This window comes from Scleropages formosus, chromosome 13 (genome assembly GCF_900964775.1).
Source record: "Scleropages formosus chromosome 13, fSclFor1.1, whole genome shotgun sequence".
In the NCBI taxonomy this organism is placed as follows: domain Eukaryota; kingdom Metazoa; phylum Chordata; class Actinopteri; order Osteoglossiformes; family Osteoglossidae; genus Scleropages; species Scleropages formosus.
In genome coordinates, this window is record NC_041818.1 from 15,469,484 (window position 1) to 15,490,457 (window position 20,974).

At 41.2% G+C, this 20,974-nt stretch overlaps 2 protein-coding genes across 2 annotated transcripts; one reads left to right on the forward strand and one right to left on the reverse strand.

Moving 5' to 3' along the window:
- Window positions 1-203: 203 nt before the first annotated feature.
- Window positions 204-7,483, reverse strand: LOC108929647 (ubiquitin-conjugating enzyme E2 B). Its single transcript, XM_018744334.1, has 6 exons — window positions 7,125-7,483; window positions 4,695-4,775; window positions 4,297-4,322; window positions 3,870-3,959; window positions 1,913-2,001; window positions 204-889 (listed from the first exon to the last, which is right to left on the reverse strand). The coding sequence occupies exons 1-6, from the start codon at window positions 7,166-7,168 to the stop codon at window positions 761-763; spliced, it is 459 nt and encodes a 152-aa protein (XP_018599850.1). The 5' UTR covers window positions 7,169-7,483; the 3' UTR covers window positions 204-760.
- A 6,433-nt stretch (window positions 7,484-13,916) lies between these two features.
- On the forward strand, window positions 13,917-20,237 carry LOC108929745 (serine/threonine-protein phosphatase 2A catalytic subunit alpha isoform-like). Its single transcript, XM_018744490.2, has 7 exons — window positions 13,917-14,303; window positions 16,685-16,894; window positions 18,518-18,691; window positions 18,810-18,899; window positions 18,994-19,155; window positions 19,395-19,513; window positions 19,620-20,237. Exons 1-7 carry the CDS (start codon window positions 14,202-14,204, stop codon window positions 19,690-19,692), a joined length of 930 nt encoding a protein of 309 aa, XP_018600006.1. The 5' UTR covers window positions 13,917-14,201; the 3' UTR covers window positions 19,693-20,237.
- The last annotated feature ends 737 nt before the right edge of the window (window positions 20,238-20,974 follow it).

The following is a 20,974-nucleotide window of genomic DNA, read 5'->3' on the forward strand; positions in this document are numbered from 1 at the left end:
AATATGTAAACAATTAACATGCATAAATGCTACATTTTATAAAAGGATTTTTGTTATATTTTTCAAGAATTTTGCACATTCATGTTTAAACACTAATACAGAGTAATAAAATACAGTACAATATTATAATTATATTTTCATGCTGCAATATTATTTTCACTTTAATTTCTAGATTTTTAAAAATTTTTTTGTTTTCTGCACCACCAGAATACTAATACTGACTGCTAGCCATTTTAAAGAAAAAGCAATTGAGATGGAGTCATAAACATGTTCCGTAAATAAAACAATGTTTCTGTAAATAAAATGCAGTAGCTGATAGACACACTGACTGAGTCAATAAGAAAGACAGGTGTCTTGCAGCAGTGTATCTAGCCTGTATTATGGTACTGCAGGTGAAGCGGTCCTCTTTAGATGCTACGACCAAACACTGGGAATCAAAAATAACTTAAAAAGGCTGATGGGACGGCCGGTCTGTGTTGTCTTGAGTTGCATATGTTGAAAGTGTAATTTGTAAGACTACCTGTAAAACATAAAAGTTCTTTTAGCAATAATTTCTGTCACATCATGCAACAAAACATAAATATACACCCCTCTTAAAAGGCTGCTTTTGCACTCATGTTGGCAAAAAATTCAAAAGGGTATAATTCCTTCCTGGCAGTGGCACTTGAAAGATGATCAGCTGTGGACATCTCTCCCCAGTGAGGTAAATGAATTGACTGGGTTTGGAAAGAGCAGTGAGTGCCCCAGGCCTCTCGGTGTGTTAGGAGTCAATCCAGCTTTGCTCCACAGTGGCAGACACCCTCTTCTCATACTCCCGCTTGTTTTCCTGGTAAAGCTGGGCTGCCTGGCTGTTGGCTGGGCTGTTGGGGTTCGGCTCGTCCAACAGGGACTTGTTGAGGACGAAGGAGAGAAAATGGCAAAGTGGATCATGGACACTGAAACATGGCACCATGTAACAGCAGATGCTGTGCTTCTGTTGCTGCCCCACTGCCATCTCTACAGGGTAGCCAGGACACAAAAACACATAACTATAGTGTGATCAGGAAATGCATGTCTGAAAGCTCTCAACTGAAAAACTGGACAGACAGAAAGGGATCTCCCATGTGAGAGCTAGGGAATGCGCAATTTGGAACACTAATGAGAATTTAAGTGATGAATGAATAGAAGTTCCCCATGTATCTTGCAGCAATGTGAGGGGTAGGGAACATACCTCCCTAGTAACAGCGCACAACTGCATCTAGCTTTCATGCCTCCCCAGTTACTGTAAATAAAGATCAAGTTGCCATACTTCTAAATTGTCTGTTTAAACCCTCTGCACAGAAGGTGTTGACTGACCCCAAGAGCAAAAATGCGAGCAGTTAGAGACTGCAGGTCAGAGGTTCAGAGTCTCTACTTCCTGTTTGTCTTTTATTTACTCTTTTCCCAGACCCTGTTCTAGTTCCATGTTCTCACAAATGAACCCAGCAGCTGAGTGCAACAAACCAAGCATTGCCCATGGGGAAGCATCAGGTAAGTGTTGTACTCTGCCCAACATATAATAATATAGTACTCAAAATTGTGTAAAATCATACTCATAATGGTGGCTATGACACTACACTTAATGCATTAAAGATGCTGTTTACCACAAGTGTGCCATTTTTGAAAATACCATGTGGATGTTTCATGTAGTTAAATAGAATAGTTAATTACATGTCTAGAATCGTGACTGAAAATATAATCTCTCCTTGCTGGCTAAGGTTAACTGAGCTTCCAAAACAAACAGTGATGACTCCTTTCCAAACACGTATAACTTTTTTCTATTGGCATGGCCTCCAATTTGCCAGGAAGACTTATAACAGCTGAAAGCATGCTCACAAAAACACTGCCCATGGAAGGGGATGCACTGCTAGGAAGATTTAAGGACTTCACCAACCTGAATAGAAGTTAAAATTGATGAGACATCATATGTAGGGCTCCAGCGGTTCTGAAGGATATCTAAACATATACTCCCATCTGCATAAACTGTGACAAGAAATTGAAAATAATGACTATTACATTATCATTTCAGAGAATATCAGTGTTTCTTTACAAAATTTGTAACGTCAGTATAAAGAAACAACTACAATAACTAAAGAACGATTAAAGAAACAACTAAGTACAGTGAATCACAAATTTCAGTTAAAAATGGCTTTATGAGGAAGCTGCAACTCTGATATTCACTGGTTCGTTACAACTCGACTGCAGGAAGAGACTATACAAATACTGACAGACATATTTGCTTTGCAAATACTCAATACTTCTGATCAAATGATTTGTTCTAATTAAATGATTGTCAAATGATTTACATTAAAATCATGCCCAAACATTGTAGTCAAACAAAAATTTACACTCAGCCCTTAACAGACTCTCATCCAATGGAAAACAACAGTTTATAAGAACATATGCATTTTATTCATACCACTGGCTTTTTATTCAGCATAACAGCCTGTTTATTATTAACAGCCTGATTGTTGTTGTTGTTATTATTCTTACTATTATCATCCAAAGCTACTTTGGAATTATTTATCTATTACATCAGGGTAATTTTTACAAGAGCATTTGAGGCTCAAGGGTACTACAGCAGGGATGGGGATTAAATCAAAATTCAGCAGTGACGACGAACAATGCCTCTAATGCAAATGTCAACATGCTTTGCAGAGTGAAAGACAGCCAGTAATCTTGTGCAAATTATTTCTTTATATCATAAATATCAATGAGCCAAATTATGAAAATGTCTCTGTCTAACGTACATCCTGCCTCATGTCCTAGGCTTCCTGGATAAACAGCATTAGGGCAAATGGTTATTCGTAATGAAAGAATGAAATGAAAATACAATAATCAGTTTCATTACAAATATGAAATATGTTGGTATTAGTTCTATCATGGAGAAAAAAAAAACCCTTTTATTCTGGTAGATTCATTAATTTTAGGTGACATTTCTCATACTGGAAAATAAACTGACACACAAGCCCCTGACAACAGGAATTTGCCTAACGGGGTGATTTTCATGGAACTAATTAACCCTGTTATGTGATGAATGGGAGTACCCCATATTAATGTATTTCATTTTAGGAAAAGCATAAGAAAATGATTAGTTAGATTTTACAATATGTATCATAACAAGCATTATAATACACACACACACACACATTTTCAGAACCGCTTGTCCCATACGGGGTCACGGGGAACCGGAGCCTACCCGGCAACACAGGGCGTAAGGCCGGATGGGGAGGGGACACACCCAGGACGGGACGCCAGTCCGCCGCAAGGCACCCCAAGCGGGACTCGAACCCCAGACCCACCGGAGAGCAGGACTGTGGTCCAACCCACTGCGCCACCGCACCCCATACGCATTATAATACAGTTAAGTGCAATAATATATTATCAAATACTGAATTAACATACCATATTAATTACCTGTTAACCTGTGTAATTTTGGTTAAAAAGCCACAAAACGAAAAGGGTTCGTGTTTCCTCATAAGCCTTTTACACTACAGACTTCCACAGTGAATGCAAAATTTTAAGATATACAGACCTATAGAATGTGCACATTTTGCTTTCTGCATTTTCACTTGACCATCATTGTAATCGAAGCTTTACTCTTATATTTTGTTGTGGCTCTTCTGAGCATGACAACTTTTCACACAAATTTTCAAACAAACTTAGTATGAAACGTCTGTGGTCAGTATGAAAATGTGATCACGAACTTTTAACTGATCTTTGATAATAAGGTGCTAAAAAAACAGCCTGTTATTCACACACCTTCCTTCCTGACCATCATTAAGTTAAAATCACACAGACACAATGGTGCTCCCGCAGTCGTGACTTGAATTCTGTGTGGATGCTGTTACCATTTGGATGGAACATTTTGGAGATGAATCGAACTGTGGGAGGCTTGTTTGGATATTCCTCTGAGAATTCTATCACAAGTTTAAAAGTTCCTGCAAAGTGGTAAGACAAGCAATTAGGGATGCTAAAAATAACAGGAATTACTCAAGACTAAAAAGTCAGCCTCACCATTAAGAGTGGTTGGCAAGTGTATTAGAAAAATTAAATATAAACGCTGAGTCAGCTGCCAAGGTTTTTAGACTGTTATTAGAGAAAATTAAATAATGAGTTCATGTTCAAATTTATGCCTGAGACTATCATGCATAAGTTCCATCTGTTCTTTAAGCTCCTGCCCATTAAATCGTGTCATGTTTTATTATGCAAAATGGACTACTGATCCAATGGACTGAATAAAAATCCTTTGTATGTCAATTTTGAACACCAGCTTACCATCTTCAAATGGGGTACCTTCAGGTCTGTCAATGACAAGGAAGGAGAAATGAGGAGCAACATTAGAATACAAAAGAAAATGTGTTGCTATTGTCCTTTGACCATGGACCACTGACCACTGAAAAGGAGTCTGGTTCATTATAATATGGTCAAGTCATATATCCAACCAAACCTTAGAAGAGCAGTAAGAAAGTTTGCAGAGTATTTTCATGAATGTAAAAGACTCATCTCCTTGTCGGGGCTAACTTCACTAAAAATTAAGAAGTAATAATTGTTAACAGCCCAAAATATGGGCATCCAAATAATGTTACCAGTGTGAGATGGAGCAGGAGTCCGGGCACCATCTGTTTTATCATCTCATAATTCCTTTGACCAAGAGGGGATCTCTGACTACTCACCCAAATATGACTGCATTCCACAGCATTATATTGTTTTCTGAGGGAGCACCACTCACTCCACTGGGAGGGTCCTCTTGAAGCCTGTGAGTAAGTAAAGTGAAAATGTTAATATTATGAAAATGGCAGGAAATGTTTTCTTGCCATTAATAAAGACTCTGGTACAGTAAAATGAAGTAACAAATTTGATATGTGCAAATTAGGGCAGTTGGTGTAGTGATGGTCAAGGACAAAGTGGCAACCTAAAGGAAGCTCTCTGTGAAAGAACCTACGAGCAACAATGGCCTACAGAAATTTAAGACTGACACTGTAACAAATGTGTTTCAAATATCCAATTATCGAAAACCACTCGATCAATGCAGGGTTACGGTGGTCCAGAGCCTGTCCTGAAAACAGACAGAGAAAGCGAGCCAAGGTGCACCCCGAACGGGATGCCGGCCCATCACAGGGAAATCAGACAAACGCTCACTGACCCACACACAGTTTGTGCAGTTTGGAGCCACCGGTTCACCTAGAACCTACGTCTTCGGACCGTGAGAGGAAATCCAGAGAAACGGGAAGAACACACAAACTCCACACAGCCTGAGCCAGATTCAAACCCATGTCCAAAACCACAGATCAGGAGCTGCGAGGCACCACTGCTACCTGCTGTGTTACTGTGCCACTCCAGTAACCTCTAAACTGATGTAAAATTGAGTTCAGTGTCCAATTTACAAGGATTTGTTTTTCAAACCATGGTAATACAAACCCAGCCAGCTCACTGGAGCTGTCAAATGAACCTGTTTTTGCAGTCCTTTTGAAAACGCACTACTTAAATCAAAGTCTATCCGCTGGGTTGCAAAGCAGTTGATGGCAATGCTGCAGCCCTTGCTTTCATCTCAGCTGGCAGCTGTGTCGTCTGGACAGATGGCGATGGTGCAAATAATCAAAGCAACTTCCTAACTGGAAATGGCACGAAAACAGAAACTCGGTATTGGCTGACGAGCGCATCGCTGAGCAGATGCGTGTAAACCAATTTAAAAAATGTTAAAAAGAAAAAAATCTGCAGATGTTTATGAAATATGATATTAGTAGCGATTGTTTTATGACATCTGTTGAACTTTTTGTACATAGCAAAAACACAGCAAAAAGCATAAAAGAGACATTTTAGCGGAAGAGGATATCATATTGTGACCTTTTACAGTACTTTCTGCAAAACGACTCAGAAAAGTATATTACAGGATTACCTGCTCCTCTGAGCTATATCTGAACATGGCTTTTAAATTCATCTGGTTCTTGTAACAGGTGCCTGAGCCTCTGAACTTGACTGTAACCTGCAAAATATCCCTGTAAATCCATTTCACTAGACATACAGTACGGTGTCCGTGGAGAACACTCGCGTGTTACTAAATCCTTTTGTGTTTCTAAAGAAAGGGATCAGTGTTGAGCCAGCAGGTGGCGTGATGGTTAGAGCTGTCACTGGCTAACTGAAGATCCGGATTCGAATTCCACCTACTGCTGCAGTGCCCTTGACCAGGGTACTAACCCTGAATTACTCCGGTACAAATTACCGTGCTGTGTAAAATAGGTAAACAACTGTCAGGTGTTTAAAATAAACCAAACATTGTAAGTCACCATGGCCAGAGGAGTCAGATAAGGAATGATTAATAATTATAACTCTTTTATACATGAAATGCCTACAAACAGTACAGCTGTTCAAGTATGAAAGAGCCCTAAACGCGACAGTGTACAAACTACAAGCAAAATATAACTAAAAAATTTAACTGGGCTACACAAAAAAAAAAAAAAAAAAAACTTAAAGTAATCATGGAAGCAGTTATTTTAGCAAACTTAGTTACTGAAAGTTGGGGATCTTTTTTTATGGCTCGTTTTTACAAGTTTGCTAGTAACACTTATTCAGAAACATGATTCTGAATATTTTTTTTCCAGCTGAGAAACAAAGAAATAGAAGTTCCCTTCAACGTACCTCCTCTTATGATAAAAATACACGTCGGGACATGTTTACTTTCGCACGTTTCCTCACATAATGATAATAGGGCCTCTAGGTTTTACTTAAATTTATTTTTCATTGTTTATTAGTCACGTACGTGATTCTTAATCTCACTCAGCAGTTCCCTCATCTTCATACATACATGATGATACATACACACAGAAAGGTGTTTAGTAAAATATTAATACAGGAACTGTCAGCACAGCACCATTCGCTTCAGTTCAACACACACTGCGCGTCTGTACACTTAATAACATTGTTTCCATAAATGTCACCACATAGAATAAACTATTACTCATAAAAGCAAACGGAGTGCTCTAACTTAGTGTTTCGTGTATTATGTTTTCGGCGACGAAGTGTCACAACATCTCTGTGAGGTAAACGAAGTGTGAGAACCGTTAGCCCCACTGCTAATCCCATCCGTGCGCGAGAGCACCGTGTACCGTTTGAAGTCCCTCATGAGGCGCCGTCTGGCCGGAGTGGACATCGCGACAAAACGAGACGAGACGCGACGCGACACCGTCACCTCGAGCTCCGCGGCGCGCTCTCCCGCCTTCGGCTTTCGGCTTCTCCGCGCCCCTTCTTTGCCTGAACAACTGCGGTGACGTCATGACTCATGGTCTCCGAAAAGCGAGGCGACGGGAGGGGTGGGGTAGCTCTTGAAACCGTCCACGAATCCTACACGGCAGCGAGTTCGAGCTTGAAAGCTTTTATTTTGGAAAGAAAAGAAATCACTTGCTCACGTCCATATTTAAAAATGTGGTGTCGTATTCCGCCTTAAGTACGCTTGGTGTGATGTTTGGAAATGTGATCGCAGCGCCCCCTCGTGTTTGTGACAGGTGGTGCAGTCCAAACAGTTGCACTCCTCAGCGCGGGCGAAGCGAAGGAGAGAAGCGAGGTGTGACCCCGCAGCAGCGGCCCACGGCAGAGTCTTTGCCATGGCAACCGCATTCTTCCGCACATTGATAGAACGCTTACTGTAGGGGCAGCAGGTAGTTCCTCGGCTATTCCAAGGTGATTTGACATTTTACACTTTCCCTTTTTCGGGCAAAGGCAACTTGTTGGCAGTGTTGGTCGAGGAAATTTTAACTTTTTTTGTCCCGCAAACTAAAATATGTGTACTTCATAGTACTTTTTATGCTGAATTCAGATCTGTTTTGGAAATTTTCTGTTAGACAAGGTTTAAAGGTTATAAAGCAATTAAGTTTTGAAAAAATGTATATTATGAATAAAGCTTTTATTTTCATTTATAAAATGTGTATGAATGTATGTTTTTTGGCTGTATTTGGCCTCAGGAACATACTTCTTCAGTGTCCAGCAATAATCTGCCAATATACTGGGACTCTGCTTGTCTTGGTACCTTTTTCTAGATCCAAAATCCATCCATTGACAACAACTGCTTGTCCCAAGTAGGGTCGTTGCGAGCTGGAGCTGTACCTGGCAACACAGGACGCGAGGCCGAAGGAGGAGGGGACACACCCAGGATGGGATGCCAGTCCATCACAGGGCACCCCAAGCGGGGCTCGAACCCCAGACTCGCCACACAGCTGGCACCACCACAACCCCCCATATCTAAAATGTCTTGGTGAAATCTGTCGCCATGCTCATCACTGATGGCCCCAAGATTGTCTGGGGAAAAAGTCCAAGTGTGAGTCCAAAAAGTGAATTTTCACACTCTTATTGCACCCCATAGCTTAGTATGAAGTCAACAGGTCATTCACAACTTCCTTTGCACCTGTCCATATTGTCGTCTATTTAGTCTATGTTCTCATTAACAGACTCATCATCACTCAGTTAACTCCTGACAATGAGGTACTGGCCTCAAGGCAGATGGTAAATTAGGATATTTAACAGTATGTTTGGATTTTGATGTTATACCAGTTATATTTGTCAGGCAGAATTAGCAATTTGAAGTGCGGTCTTTCAGTTCTCTCCAAATCGAAGGAATGGCAGAAGACATATGGCATGAACCTTTTGCCCAGGCTGTAAGACAGCTGACACATGTCACACAACAAGAATGGGGGGGGCAACTTTTATCCTAGTCACCCACTGTATAACCAAAATAATGCTCAGAACATTTTTTTAATGAAGGGTGAGAAAGAACTTTTTTGGGATTTGAATGTCAATTCACTGCAGATGTTGCAGAAATAATTCAGGCTATTTACACAGTTCCTTGGCATTATGATGGTGGATGGGGTTTCTTCACAACACTTAAAAACACAAAAGCACAACTCTTCAAAAGATTAGAAAACACTGCACCTGAGATGTTTACACAGTGAGCTCTAGCTGGCAAATGACAGGGAACTGCTAGTCACGGCTGGGGACTGTTTGCATGTTCCAACATACCAAGATGAGTCTCTGCAGGCCCCTAGTGACTCACCTATCTAGGCTTGTGCTTTCAAAAATAAGCTATTGTACTTCACAAACAATGAAAATAGCTGTGTTTTGCTAACTTTTTGTTTCAAATGTCCCATCCCTTCTGTGTCCTCTGCTGCCCCCTTGTCCTTCTTCTCTCACTGCCAATGACTTTGCTTTGTTTTTCAGAGACAAAGTCAAAGCAATCACGGACAAGTTCTCAGCATCAACCTGCCTGGTTCGGGCTGGACCTCCCTGCGAAGTCATGCTCTCCAAATTCAAACCGCTCTCTGAATCTGAAATCTCTGACCTCTTGATATCACACAGAGCCACCACCTCCTCGCCTGATCCGATCCCATCCTCACTCCTACAGAACATCTCCCTGCAAGTCTCCACCTTCATCTCTAAGATCATCAACTCCTCGCTCTCCTCTGGCTGTTTCCCAGTTGCCTTCAAAACTGCTCTCATTTCACCTCTATTAAAGGAACCCTCCCTGGATCCCAACTCATTTCAAGACTACAGACCAGTCTCCCTCCTCTCCTTCCTGTCTAAAGCTCTAGAATGGGCAGCCTGTGATCAACTGTCTAATTTCCTCAGCCAGAACCATCTCTTCAATGGTTATCAGTCTGGTTTTAAAGTTGGTCACTCCATGGAGATGGTGCTTCTGATGGTGTCTGATGCTCTCCAGTCAGCTAGAGCTGCTTCCCTCTCCTTGGTCCTCATACTCCTTGATCTGTCTGCATCATTCAACACTGTCAACCACCGGATTCTACTCTCCTCTCTTAGTCAGCTTAAGATCAAAGGAATGGCACTCAGATGGTTTGAGTCCTACCTATCTGACAAATCCTATCAAGTGGTCTGGCGGAGCTTCTTCTCGTTCTTCTCCTCTGCCTCTCTCAACTGGTGTTCCGCAGGGCTCGGTACTGGGTCCTCTTCTCTTCTCGATCTACACCTCCTCTCTCGGCCCGGTCATAGTCTCCCATGGATTCAAATACCACTGCTGTGCTGATGATACCCAGCTCTTCCTCTCCTTTCCACCTGGAGCATCAGACATTTCTACTTGGATGTCTGATCACCACCTCCGACTCAACCTCTGCAAAACAGAAATTCTTCACCTCCCAGATGGCCTGTCCTCCTGTCACGATCTATCGATCAAACTGGACAACTCACTCATTTTGCCTACCTCCTCGGCTAAGAGTCTGGGAGTGATGATTGATTCAAGTCTATCTTTCTCTCACCACACTGAAGCTACAACCTGGACCTGCAGATACATCCTGCATAATATTCGCAGGATCTGTCCCTACCTCAAAACTGAATCTGCCCAACTGCTTGTCCAGGCCATAGTGACATCCTGTCTGGACTACTGCAACTCTCTCCTGTGTGTTCTTCCCACTTCTGCCATCAAACCTCTGCAGCTGATACAGAATGCTGCTGCACGAGTTGTGTTTGATTTCCCAAAGTGTTCCCATGTATTCCCTCTACTCATTTCTCTGCACTGGCTTCCTATAGCTGCCTGGATCAAATTAAAGACCCTGGTAATTGTTTACAAATGCATCAATAGAACTGCTCCTAGCTATTTACAAGACTTGATCGACCACTACACCCCAACCAGACTGCTTCACTCGTCTACTTCTGCTCGCTTGGTGGTTTCATGCATGAAAGGTAAAGTGCGGAGGTTCTCACTTCTGTCTTCGTTGTGGTGGAATGACCTCCCTCTCTCACTCGGAACTGCTGAAACTCTGTCTACATTCAGGAAGGGTCTGAAAACTCACCTTTTCCAGACTCACTTGGCCCATGATCTCTTAAGCTGATGTATGGTGTAAATATTCCTGCACCTTGGCTTTAAGATCATCCCCAGATAAGCCTTTACACAGCCACTACTCCAGCATTGTATGTAAATGTTTGTGTACCTTTAAAAAAAAAAAAAAAATTGTTGAAGGTTATCAGGATTCATCTATCCTGAGTGTTGTGCACCTACTTGTGTGATGAATATCAGTGCATAAAGTGGAAAGAAACAAACTAGATTTACTTTAGAATCACGTGTGCAGCTATGTATGTTTATTTCTCCTAATGTAATGCACAAATTGTATTTCTCTGAGATGTACATCGCTTTGGAGAAAAGCATCTGCTAAATGAATAAATATAAATGTAAATATAGTACTGGTACCAATATACAATACAATATGTTATGTAAATATACTAGTATGTAAAAACTATGGCTGACAGAGAAATTCTGAAAACATATTTGAATTCAGCATACAAAAATACACACAAAACAATGCATTTTTTTCATGGGACAAAAGACCTGTTCACCAGTGTAATTCATCTAGATGAGAGCAAAGGCGGTATTTATTTCTGAGTACTGATGAATATTTTATAAACATTATACATATATACTACATTAGAAATAGTGAAAAAAACGGAAAAAAATTATATTCAATAAAAAAATACACTTTAGGGTGGAACTGCTTCTGTTTTTTGTCTTTCAGTTAGTGCAAAAAATCCCACCACACACAGATTAGAAGATGGAAAATCATTACTGTACACAAGTGTACTCTTTTACAAGTAAGCTAAAAACGGCACTTTGAAAAGCTCAGTAATAAGTCTGTAACAAACCTTTGCACAACTGGGATTTGCCCAACGAGCTGGACTCTTGTGAGGGTTCAGGAGAGCCAGTGCTGCACTATCTGTCCCTCCCAACAGCCCACTGGTCGTCTGCTGCAAGTGGGAAAAGTGTTTTGTTTGTGGTGGTGGCCAGTGTGTGGTGTGTGACAGGCCTACAAACATGACGGAGGTGTGTGTAAGCCAGCCACTTATCCACAGCTGTCACAGTGATATGCAGAAAGGCTCTTTGTGTTTCTGTGTCGGTGCAGACGGACCCAGTGTGCCAACTGTACAAAGAGCATCTCTGTCAATCATCAATATAGTCCTGCACAAAGGCTTCATCTTTTGCCTTCTACTGCATTAAAAACCATACATTTAACAAAATAGTCATACATTGGGTGAGTGACATCTGGAGTTCTGCACATAGCCCTCTGTAGGTGGCAAGCCACAATTCTAACTTACTTTTGCGTGATGTTTGTTGTATACTGTAATAAATGTGAACCTGTTTCAGTGTATCTGCAGTATGACTATGACAGAAGAAGTTGACAATAAAATTAAAAAATGAGGGGAAGTAAAACAAATACAGAGAAGTAAAAATAATACACAGAGAAGGATAGATTTTTTATTTTAAAAAATTCTTTGATAAGCATTATTAATACAAAAACATATAATCACAAAGGGGGGGGGTGGCACAGCACATTTGGCCTGTACCTGCTCTCTGGTGGGTCTGGGGTTCAAGTCCTGCTTAGGGTGCCTTGCGACAGACTGGCATCCCATCCTGGGTGTGTCCCCTCCCCCTCCAGTCTTACACCCTGTGTTGCCAGGTTAGGCTCCAGCTCCCCTTGACCCCATATGGGACAAGTGGTTTAGACAATGTGTGTGTGTGTGTGTGTGTGTGTGTGTGTGTAATCACAAAGAGAGAAAAAAAACTTCAGCATGAACCTCAACACATCTACAAATCACCACAACCCTGCACAGTATTACAGAAAAAAAAAACACATTCATTCTTACATACTTGAAACATTTCAGTTTTTACTAACCCATATTAACGAACTGAAGCTGCAAACTGCTGCTCAAAACAAAACTTCAGCGTTTCACCAGTACATTTACACAATGCATCATTAATACCCCAATCACTTTCGAACACACCAGTATTCTGTGAGGATTTAGAAAAGCTGAAACTGAGTAGCCATAGACAGACAGATGCTGTATACTTATAAGAGTTTAGTGTGATCCCTCTGACACTGGAGTGCTTCATCAGTTTCTTTCTCAGCATCCCATCTTGTTTGGGAGCAGTCATGAAGAAACTGGGTATTTCGAAAAAGAGATACAATGAAATACAATGTACCGGTTACAACTCCCTCTATCCCGGCAACTATCAATAACCGCTTGTGTAATGACGTGGTCTTTGCACTGTGGGAGGGAACCCACGTGATCTGAGCGCACAGCCCAGGAGCTTCGAGGCACTAGAGCTGCCTGCTGCACCACTGTGCTGCCTCGCACATCCTTCTGAATAATGCAATAACAATGTTGAATGAAGCAACAAAGCATTTCATCTCAATGTCTTTTATCAACTCTGAACTTGAGATAATGTGCGCCTCGTGTCTTTAAAATCTAAAAGTGACTGACACACTCAAAACCCAGACATCTTCTGTAAAGCAACCTAAAGAAAAACAACTATCAAATAAGGTTGTCATTTTAGAAAATTAGATGTTTGCTAAGAAGAGATGTATAAAGTTCTGTAACTAAGCAGCCGAATTTTTATTCCAACTTTGCCTGAAAAATATTTATAAATGAATACCAATGTTACTTTGTAAAAAGTCAATTAAAGTGATGCCTAGAATAAAGGGGAAATGACTTCGAAAGCTGATTTGATAACTAATCACTTGGTCGTGTAGGTCACAGAATTCAGAACCCCAGGCTCGTGCCGGAGCGCTTAAGCCGTTTCGTGTAATGTCTTTGGTTACTGGAGTGTTTTGTAATTTTTTGTGTATTTATTTTTATTATTTCTTTTTGTTTACTTACCCTTGGCTAGGTTTGATTGTTATGGATCAACGTCCTTCTATTGTGTTCGATTTTTTTTTTTCTTTAAAAAAAAAAAAAAACCCCTGCCGGAGCGCAATTCACTTATTTGTGTGGCGCCTGTCACGTTCCTCCCGTCCAGCAGATGGCAACAATTAACCTTTAGGCGTACATCAGTAATCATGTGATTAAAGGAACCAATTAAAATCACTTTTCGGCGGAAAACGAGCAGAAGACGGAAGTTGGACATGCTCGAAGTCGCGGGGGTGGGATCAGGAACGCGTAATGGGTGGGATGTAGGAGGTGCCGCTTCATTTTTGCTTTTGATTTGTCACTCATTGAGCCCGTTGTTATTGGCTACTCGCGACCTCATCTATACTATACAGTGGGCGCAGTTACAGTAGAATCAGTCGTTTGCGGGCTGAACGGGGTAGTTTTAGGCTGCTAGTCCTTCTCTATCTTACAAACCCTGTTGTGGTGTGTTTAGCCGAAGCTACACTTAAGTTATTCGCGGGCTGAAGGCAGCTGCAGTGAGTGACATGGACGAAAAGGCGTTCACGAAGGAGCTGGATCAGTGGATCGAGCAGCTCAACGAGTGCAAGCAGCTCTCGGAGAACCAAGTGAAAACGCTCTGCGAGAAGGTTGGTAACGCGTCCCTGCTCTGCTGTACTCACTGTACAGTACACTCACCGTCTCCGCAGACAGAGCGCTGCCGTGAGCTGCGAGCCCCCCTCGGCGTGCTGTCGTTCGTTCCCGGCGGCGCCGCTCCGCTCAGGAACATGATGGCGGAGGGGACGGACTTGACGCGCAGACTATCCGCCGTCAGACTCTGCGAACACCACGCGGCCCAATCGACTGAAGTCGGTTTAACATGATTAAAATACCACCAGCGCGTTCTGCTTCCACACTGGCTAACGAAGCGTTTCTGCGAATGCGAGCCGGCTTTGTGTTAACAAAGCAACAGTTAGCTCGTAAGCTAAGTCACTGCTGCGGCGTTTTTTAGCAAAACTGACTGGAACGACTGCAGTTTGACGAAATGGAAAAAATATTTCAAATTGACGCGAAAATACTAGTACTAATAGTAGTGTCTCTCCGGCGTTCAGTCCGCGTCGTAGAATCGTCGCTATTCAATTATTCGTGTAAAACAGAGCGGAATGCTGCTCTACGGGTTGTTTAAACGGAGCGGCTGCGGCGGCTCCGCGCGCTCCCGAATCCCGACCTATCGGCCCTCGCGCCCGGCACAGGCAGCAGGCACTGACGCTCCGGCTCCTCCGCCGACTCTCCGCAGCCTCCAAAATGGCGGCGAGCACTGTTTCCATAGCTCTCGACGTTAGAAACACCCCCATTTACAGAGATGTGATTTTAAATGTGTTGTTAGCCCATGCTTAGTTCCATCGAGATGTAGCAGAAAATAGAGAAATGCACTGCAGTAAGAGCAGTAACCAAACCGGGGCTGTTCGCGCTGCTCCTCCTCCAGGCTTTATTTATCTCTACTACAAGATTCATTAGGTTCTCCAACAGCGACCCATCGGACGACAACTACAGGTACATCTGAACAGAGAGAGGGAGATCTGTCTGGATGGACCCGTCATTCTTGAATACAGTCCAGTTGTGTGAACCACAGTCAGGTGTACATACACACGTGTAGGTGCATAGGCTTTTCCAAAGTCTCTTAAAAACTGAACTGTAACTGTTCAGTTTGATTCCAAACTGCAGTATCCTACAGTGAAACCTTCAACTTCTCCCCGATCTTTCAAATGCATTGATAAACATGTACTTTTTTGCTAAATGACCAATTTTTATTGTCATTTTTACACCCTTCTGTACAGCAGTGTTCTTACTGTATCCATCAGACCAGGGGCACTACAGCAAGAGTGGGATTTGAACCCAGAACCTACAAGACTACAAGATATCAGCCTTAACCACACAGACCGTTGTTAATAAAAAGTTATCATACCGTGTGTGAGAGAGAGACTTGATTATAGCCATGGCCACTTAGACACCAAAACCATGGAAGAGTAGTGCAAACGTGAAATATTCAAGAGCCTTGGTACCGTTTGTTGCCAGTTTCAGCGTTGGCTTTGTGTTCACTTGGTGAATCGGGATGGACAAGCTGACACGCTTGTAGTGGAGGACGCATTTGGACACGTTTAGGTGTTAAGATGCTGGATGTCCCCAACACAAAGTGGAGGGCTACCACAGGAAGGTGTGAGGAGGGATGGCGGGACACTCATCTCCTCACATCATGTCGTGGTAGTCCTCCACTAATCCCATCACTAATTCCTCACGGGTTTGTTTTATAGCAGTCTTGTGTATTTCTCAACTAGTACTGGTTACCGAATATGGGTGTACTGCTGCTCAAAGGGTGGTTCTGAAGAAGGCATGTTAGGAGCCGGGCTCCCTACTTCACTCCCTATCATATCAGCGGCACAATAAGGGATTTAACAGCAGTCTTTTTGCCGACATCGCTAGCTGTGCAGTGATTGATGTACGTGGGAACTTGATCACCAACCAATGTTCTTTTTTTTTGTGTAAATGTTGCTAAATCAGTTTAACAAATTTTAGCTCGTACAGTACATTTTTATTTTCAAACACGCTACGGTTGACAAAATAAGCATTTCATATGATGCATGTTATGCATCTTTCAACCCAAATGGTTAATGGCCAATAATTTCCTGTGACTTTATCAAAGAGTTAAATTGCTCAACTTTTCTTAACAACATATATTTTGTTTTCAGTCACATGAATACGGGTTTTCTTGTAAGTCATTATGTATTGGCAACTTATGCAATGGTGTCAGCTAAATGAATGAGTTAAATGTTTTACATGGAAACAATCCAAATCTTAAAGCAGTTGTGCTTAAGAGCCCAGGAATTTAATGGATTTTACTCATTCTACTAGTCACATGGTAAAAGTGTGATGTCAGAAGCTGATCTCATTGTTCACAGAATGACAAATCTTTTAGTGCTGTAGTTTTCTTATTTCTTTTTTTTTTTTTTTTTAAATTGTTGTCTTGTTTCAGGCTAAAGAAATCTTAACAAAGGAGTCCAACGTGCAAGAAGTGAGGTGTCCGGTGACTGTCTGTGGAGATGTCCACGGCCAGTTTCATGACCTAATGGAGCTTTTCCGAATCGGAGGGAAGTCGCCTGACACAAATTACCTTTTTATGGGAGATTATGTGGACAGAGGCTATTACTCTGTGGAAACAGTCACACTGCTTGTATCTCTTAAGGTAAGTGTTAGTAGCTCTTGTGTGATTTCTCGTGAGCTGGTGTAAAATGAAGGTAGAATAATCATCGCTGAACCCATAGCTGACAGTCTAAGAAACAGAGAAAATAACATGTATAGCATATTTGGGGCATTCTCTTCAGTTGAAGATGATAGGAATATTACGCATTCTGAGATCGTTTGGACGTTGTAAGTCATTGAAGTGAATACAAATGTCACTTTTTTTTTTTTTGAACAATTCAATGCATAATCTAGTGTCGTACAGCCTGTTATTAAACCATGTTCAGGTATATTCAAAATCTTATGGGAGCAATTTTAGAAGTACCTTGGTCAAGGGTACTGCAGCTGGTAGCGTAGTGGTTAGTTATGGGCTTTGGATCCAAAGGTCATAGGTTTGATCCCTAACTCTAGCTGTAGTACCCAGTAAGTAATTGCTCCAGTAGGACTACCCAGCTATATAAATGGATAAGCAGTTGTATGCTTGTAATAATTGTAACCTTAACATTGCATGTTGTTTGGAGAAAAGTGTCAGCTAAATGAATAAATGTATATAATTCTTTTAAACATTTTTAGGTTTGTTCTCAAATTCTAAGTTTGTCCGCTTCTTACATGCTGAACGATGGAGAAACTTGGCTGTTACTCAGTCTTGCAAATGCACAAAAGTTTTACTTTTTGTCTGACATTGCTTCACTCAGCAGTTGAGTGAAAGGGTCATGAATGTTTGAGGGTAAAAAAAGTATCAGAACTAACAATAAAGTCAACATATTCTGTGCCTGACAAGTGAAGCTATTAACTACAGTATGATGCAACACTATTTGTAGCAGTATTTTGGTTTTAAATGACAAAATGTGGCCTGTTTTTATCTTATGTGATTACTTTGGTCTAATCTGTGACTTGTGTGTAATTTTATGAAGATTAAAGAGGAAAGGCCTTCTACTGTCAGCACTGGCACTCCTTATGACCAATTAAGTTTTATTAAGAGACTTCATCGGTTCCATTGGCATTGCCCTTCACTCTCCAAATCAAGACATGGATACAGACGGAGCAGATGTTGGACTTAAAAGAACATGCATTTTAAGAGTCTATTGACATCTGTACTTAGTTGAATGTTGAACTTTTGGTCCATATGACTTATCTGCTGGGGCTACATGATGTTTCCCTTGTTTTTCACAGACAGATGTGTAGTTATGAGAATTTACTGTCCCAGCACCTGGGCTTTGGCCTCCTTTTCTTTAGGAAGGTTAAGTACCAGGCCTAGAGCCTGTAATGGGTCAAATGAGCTATTCTCTGGTCTAATCTTTACATCCTTTCCGCTTGCATTATCACTTGCCAATGTTTGCAAAAACTTGTCAAAACTGAATGCAAAGTCTCCAGGATTTGTCAGGTTTTATATTTGTCTGTGATGAAAAGCTCTGATCCTCTCCCCAAGCTCTTGTGCAATACATTCAATCGCTGCTTCACACAAGTTTTAGCCTTTGATTGCGTCTTTCTATGGCCGAAGTAGTAATTTCATCAAAGAATAGTAATTTGCTTAAGAGTTCTGTGACAAAGCTGAATTGCACTGTAATTTGACAGGTCCACTCAAAATGTGAATTTTTTTTTTTTTTTTTTTTTTTTTGTGTTCTAGGTTAGGTTCCGTGAGCGCATCACAATTCTTCGAGGAAATCATGAAAGCAGACAGATCACACAAGTATATGGCTTTTATGACGAGTGTTTAAGGAAATACGGAAATGCAAATGTTTGGAAATACTTCACAGACCTCTTTGACTACCTCCCCCTTACTGCTTTGGTAGATGGTCAGGTGAGATACCATTCCTTCATATCTAAATTGTTTGCATTTTTGTGTATAAATACAGCTGTGTTTGTTCTATAGCAACAGAACAAACATGTCCAAACCTAATTTTGACTAAATTTCCTAGATATTTTGTCTGCATGGAGGACTGTCACCATCTATAGACACACTGGATCACATTCGAGCGCTGGACCGCTTACAGGAGGTTCCACATGAGGTATATGCTTCTGCTGTTAATCAGTTTACAAGTTTTCATTGGCATATGATGCTCCTCTCGATTTGCTGACTGATGTACAACCCCTCTGTTGCAGGGGCCCATGTGTGATTTGCTGTGGTCAGATCCGGATGACCGCGGAGGCTGGGGCATCTCCCCCAGAGGTGCTGGCTACACCTTCGGGCAGGATATCTCAGAAACCTTTAACCATGCCAACGGCCTTACTCTGGTGTCAAGAGCTCATCAGCTGGTGATGGAGGTGATGTGATGCAACTTATTTCCAACTGAAACGTCAGTTTATATGAATAGTCCAGTTAAGTGGATCAGTTCACTCAGCTGACTTGGTTGAGCTGGAACAACTGCAATGAAATGAGCGGAGAACTGAGTTTAGCACCCAGGCTGAGAGGTTGTGCATTTCATATTTTAAGAAGCTTAAATGAATCGCAAGGTTTTTTTTTCTGTTGTCTAATTTTTTTTTTTTTTTCCCCTCTAATACAGGGTTACAACTGGTGCCATGATCGGAATGTTGTAACAATATTTAGTGCACCAAATTACTGTTATCGTTGTGGAAACCAGGCAGCTATTATGGAACTTGATGATACTCTTAAGTATTCTTTGTAAGTATTTAAAAAAAAAAAAAAAAAAAATTCTCTTTCGGCTTTATGGATGTAAAAGTGTTAGAGTTTTTTAAATTTTCAGTAACCACTTTGTCTTTCTGAATAGCCTTCAGTTTGACCCTGCACCACGTAGAGGGGAGCCTCACGTGACCCGTCGAACACCGGACTACTTTCTTTAAAAGCATGATCTCCACATCCTTGAAGAACTGCTGTATCATTGTGGTGAAGGAAGGCAGCAGAAAGACAACACAGTATATAAGCAGTTTGTTCGTCAGTGGAAAAAAGTGTACATTTGGACCAAAAGGCGTGCCATATTTGAAATGAAAAGCAGAAGCCTCTGTCCAAGAATATAGATCTGCACTGATGTGCTTGTTATTCCTTTTTCCTTAATTTCTGATCTGTTGTCACTGTTCATGTTCTGTTAAGGGTTGCATTGTATCAAAAAGAACCATATTAATACTAGAAATTGAAAATATGGACTTGGGACCCTTTAATGAAAGAGTGATTCCTTCTTGTTACAGCTTTTACTTGGCATGACTGTAGAAAAAAGGTGGCAGAAAAACATTACTGCTGCAACATTAAAGATGTACCAAGTACTGTTTTGTGTTATAAAATGACATCCCTAGTTCTGGGAATATAAATTGACTCTGCACTTTGTAAATTAATTTTTGTCATGAGATTGTTTGCAGTTAGTTTACTACACCTTTTTTTTTTTTTTTTTTTTTTTAAAATAACTAGCAGTTGTCTCCCTCAATGTTGTGAAAAGTTCTCAAAGGCATCCACCTGAAAATGACAGTAGGCAGAAAGTAAACTCCCAGAACAGCAAGGCTAAAGTGAAGGGTAAATGTGTGTATGGAAGACTCCAGGTGAATAAAAGCTGAAGTTGCTCCTTCGCAGTGTTGTGGTGCTGGTTTTTGGTACTGAACGGTGTCGGTGGGTGACTCATGTGCACCTTGAACCAAGAAGGAAATGTGGGCAGGGATTACATTAACATCAAAACTAGTGACATCAGTCTCCCCTTTTAAACAAAAGTGTCATTTTTATGGTTTTAATGAAATGCGGGTTACAATGTGCAGTTTCAAACTGTCCAACCAACCTGGACATTTCTCTCAAGTTTTTGCTTAACAAAGATATCCATGTAGCAGACATGGCTACAATAGGCAGCGATAGTGCTCTGAGCTCTAGGTCCTTTATCAAAGTGGAAATGTGAGCACATCTGGCAACAATTTAGAAGCATCTTTTTGCTTTTTCCCCTCCCAAAAAGGTGTACTTCACAAGGCCAGAAACAATTAACTGGATGACGTTTGTAAACACAGTTCTCCAGGTTGGAATTTTTCCTGCTCAACATGTATTTTGTGTAAATGCTACGTCTGAGTGAAACAATATTGCTGGGTTTCAGCTTTGTATAATTTTGCCACCGACGAAACTTATTTATTGGAATTAATTAAAATCGCGTTAGAT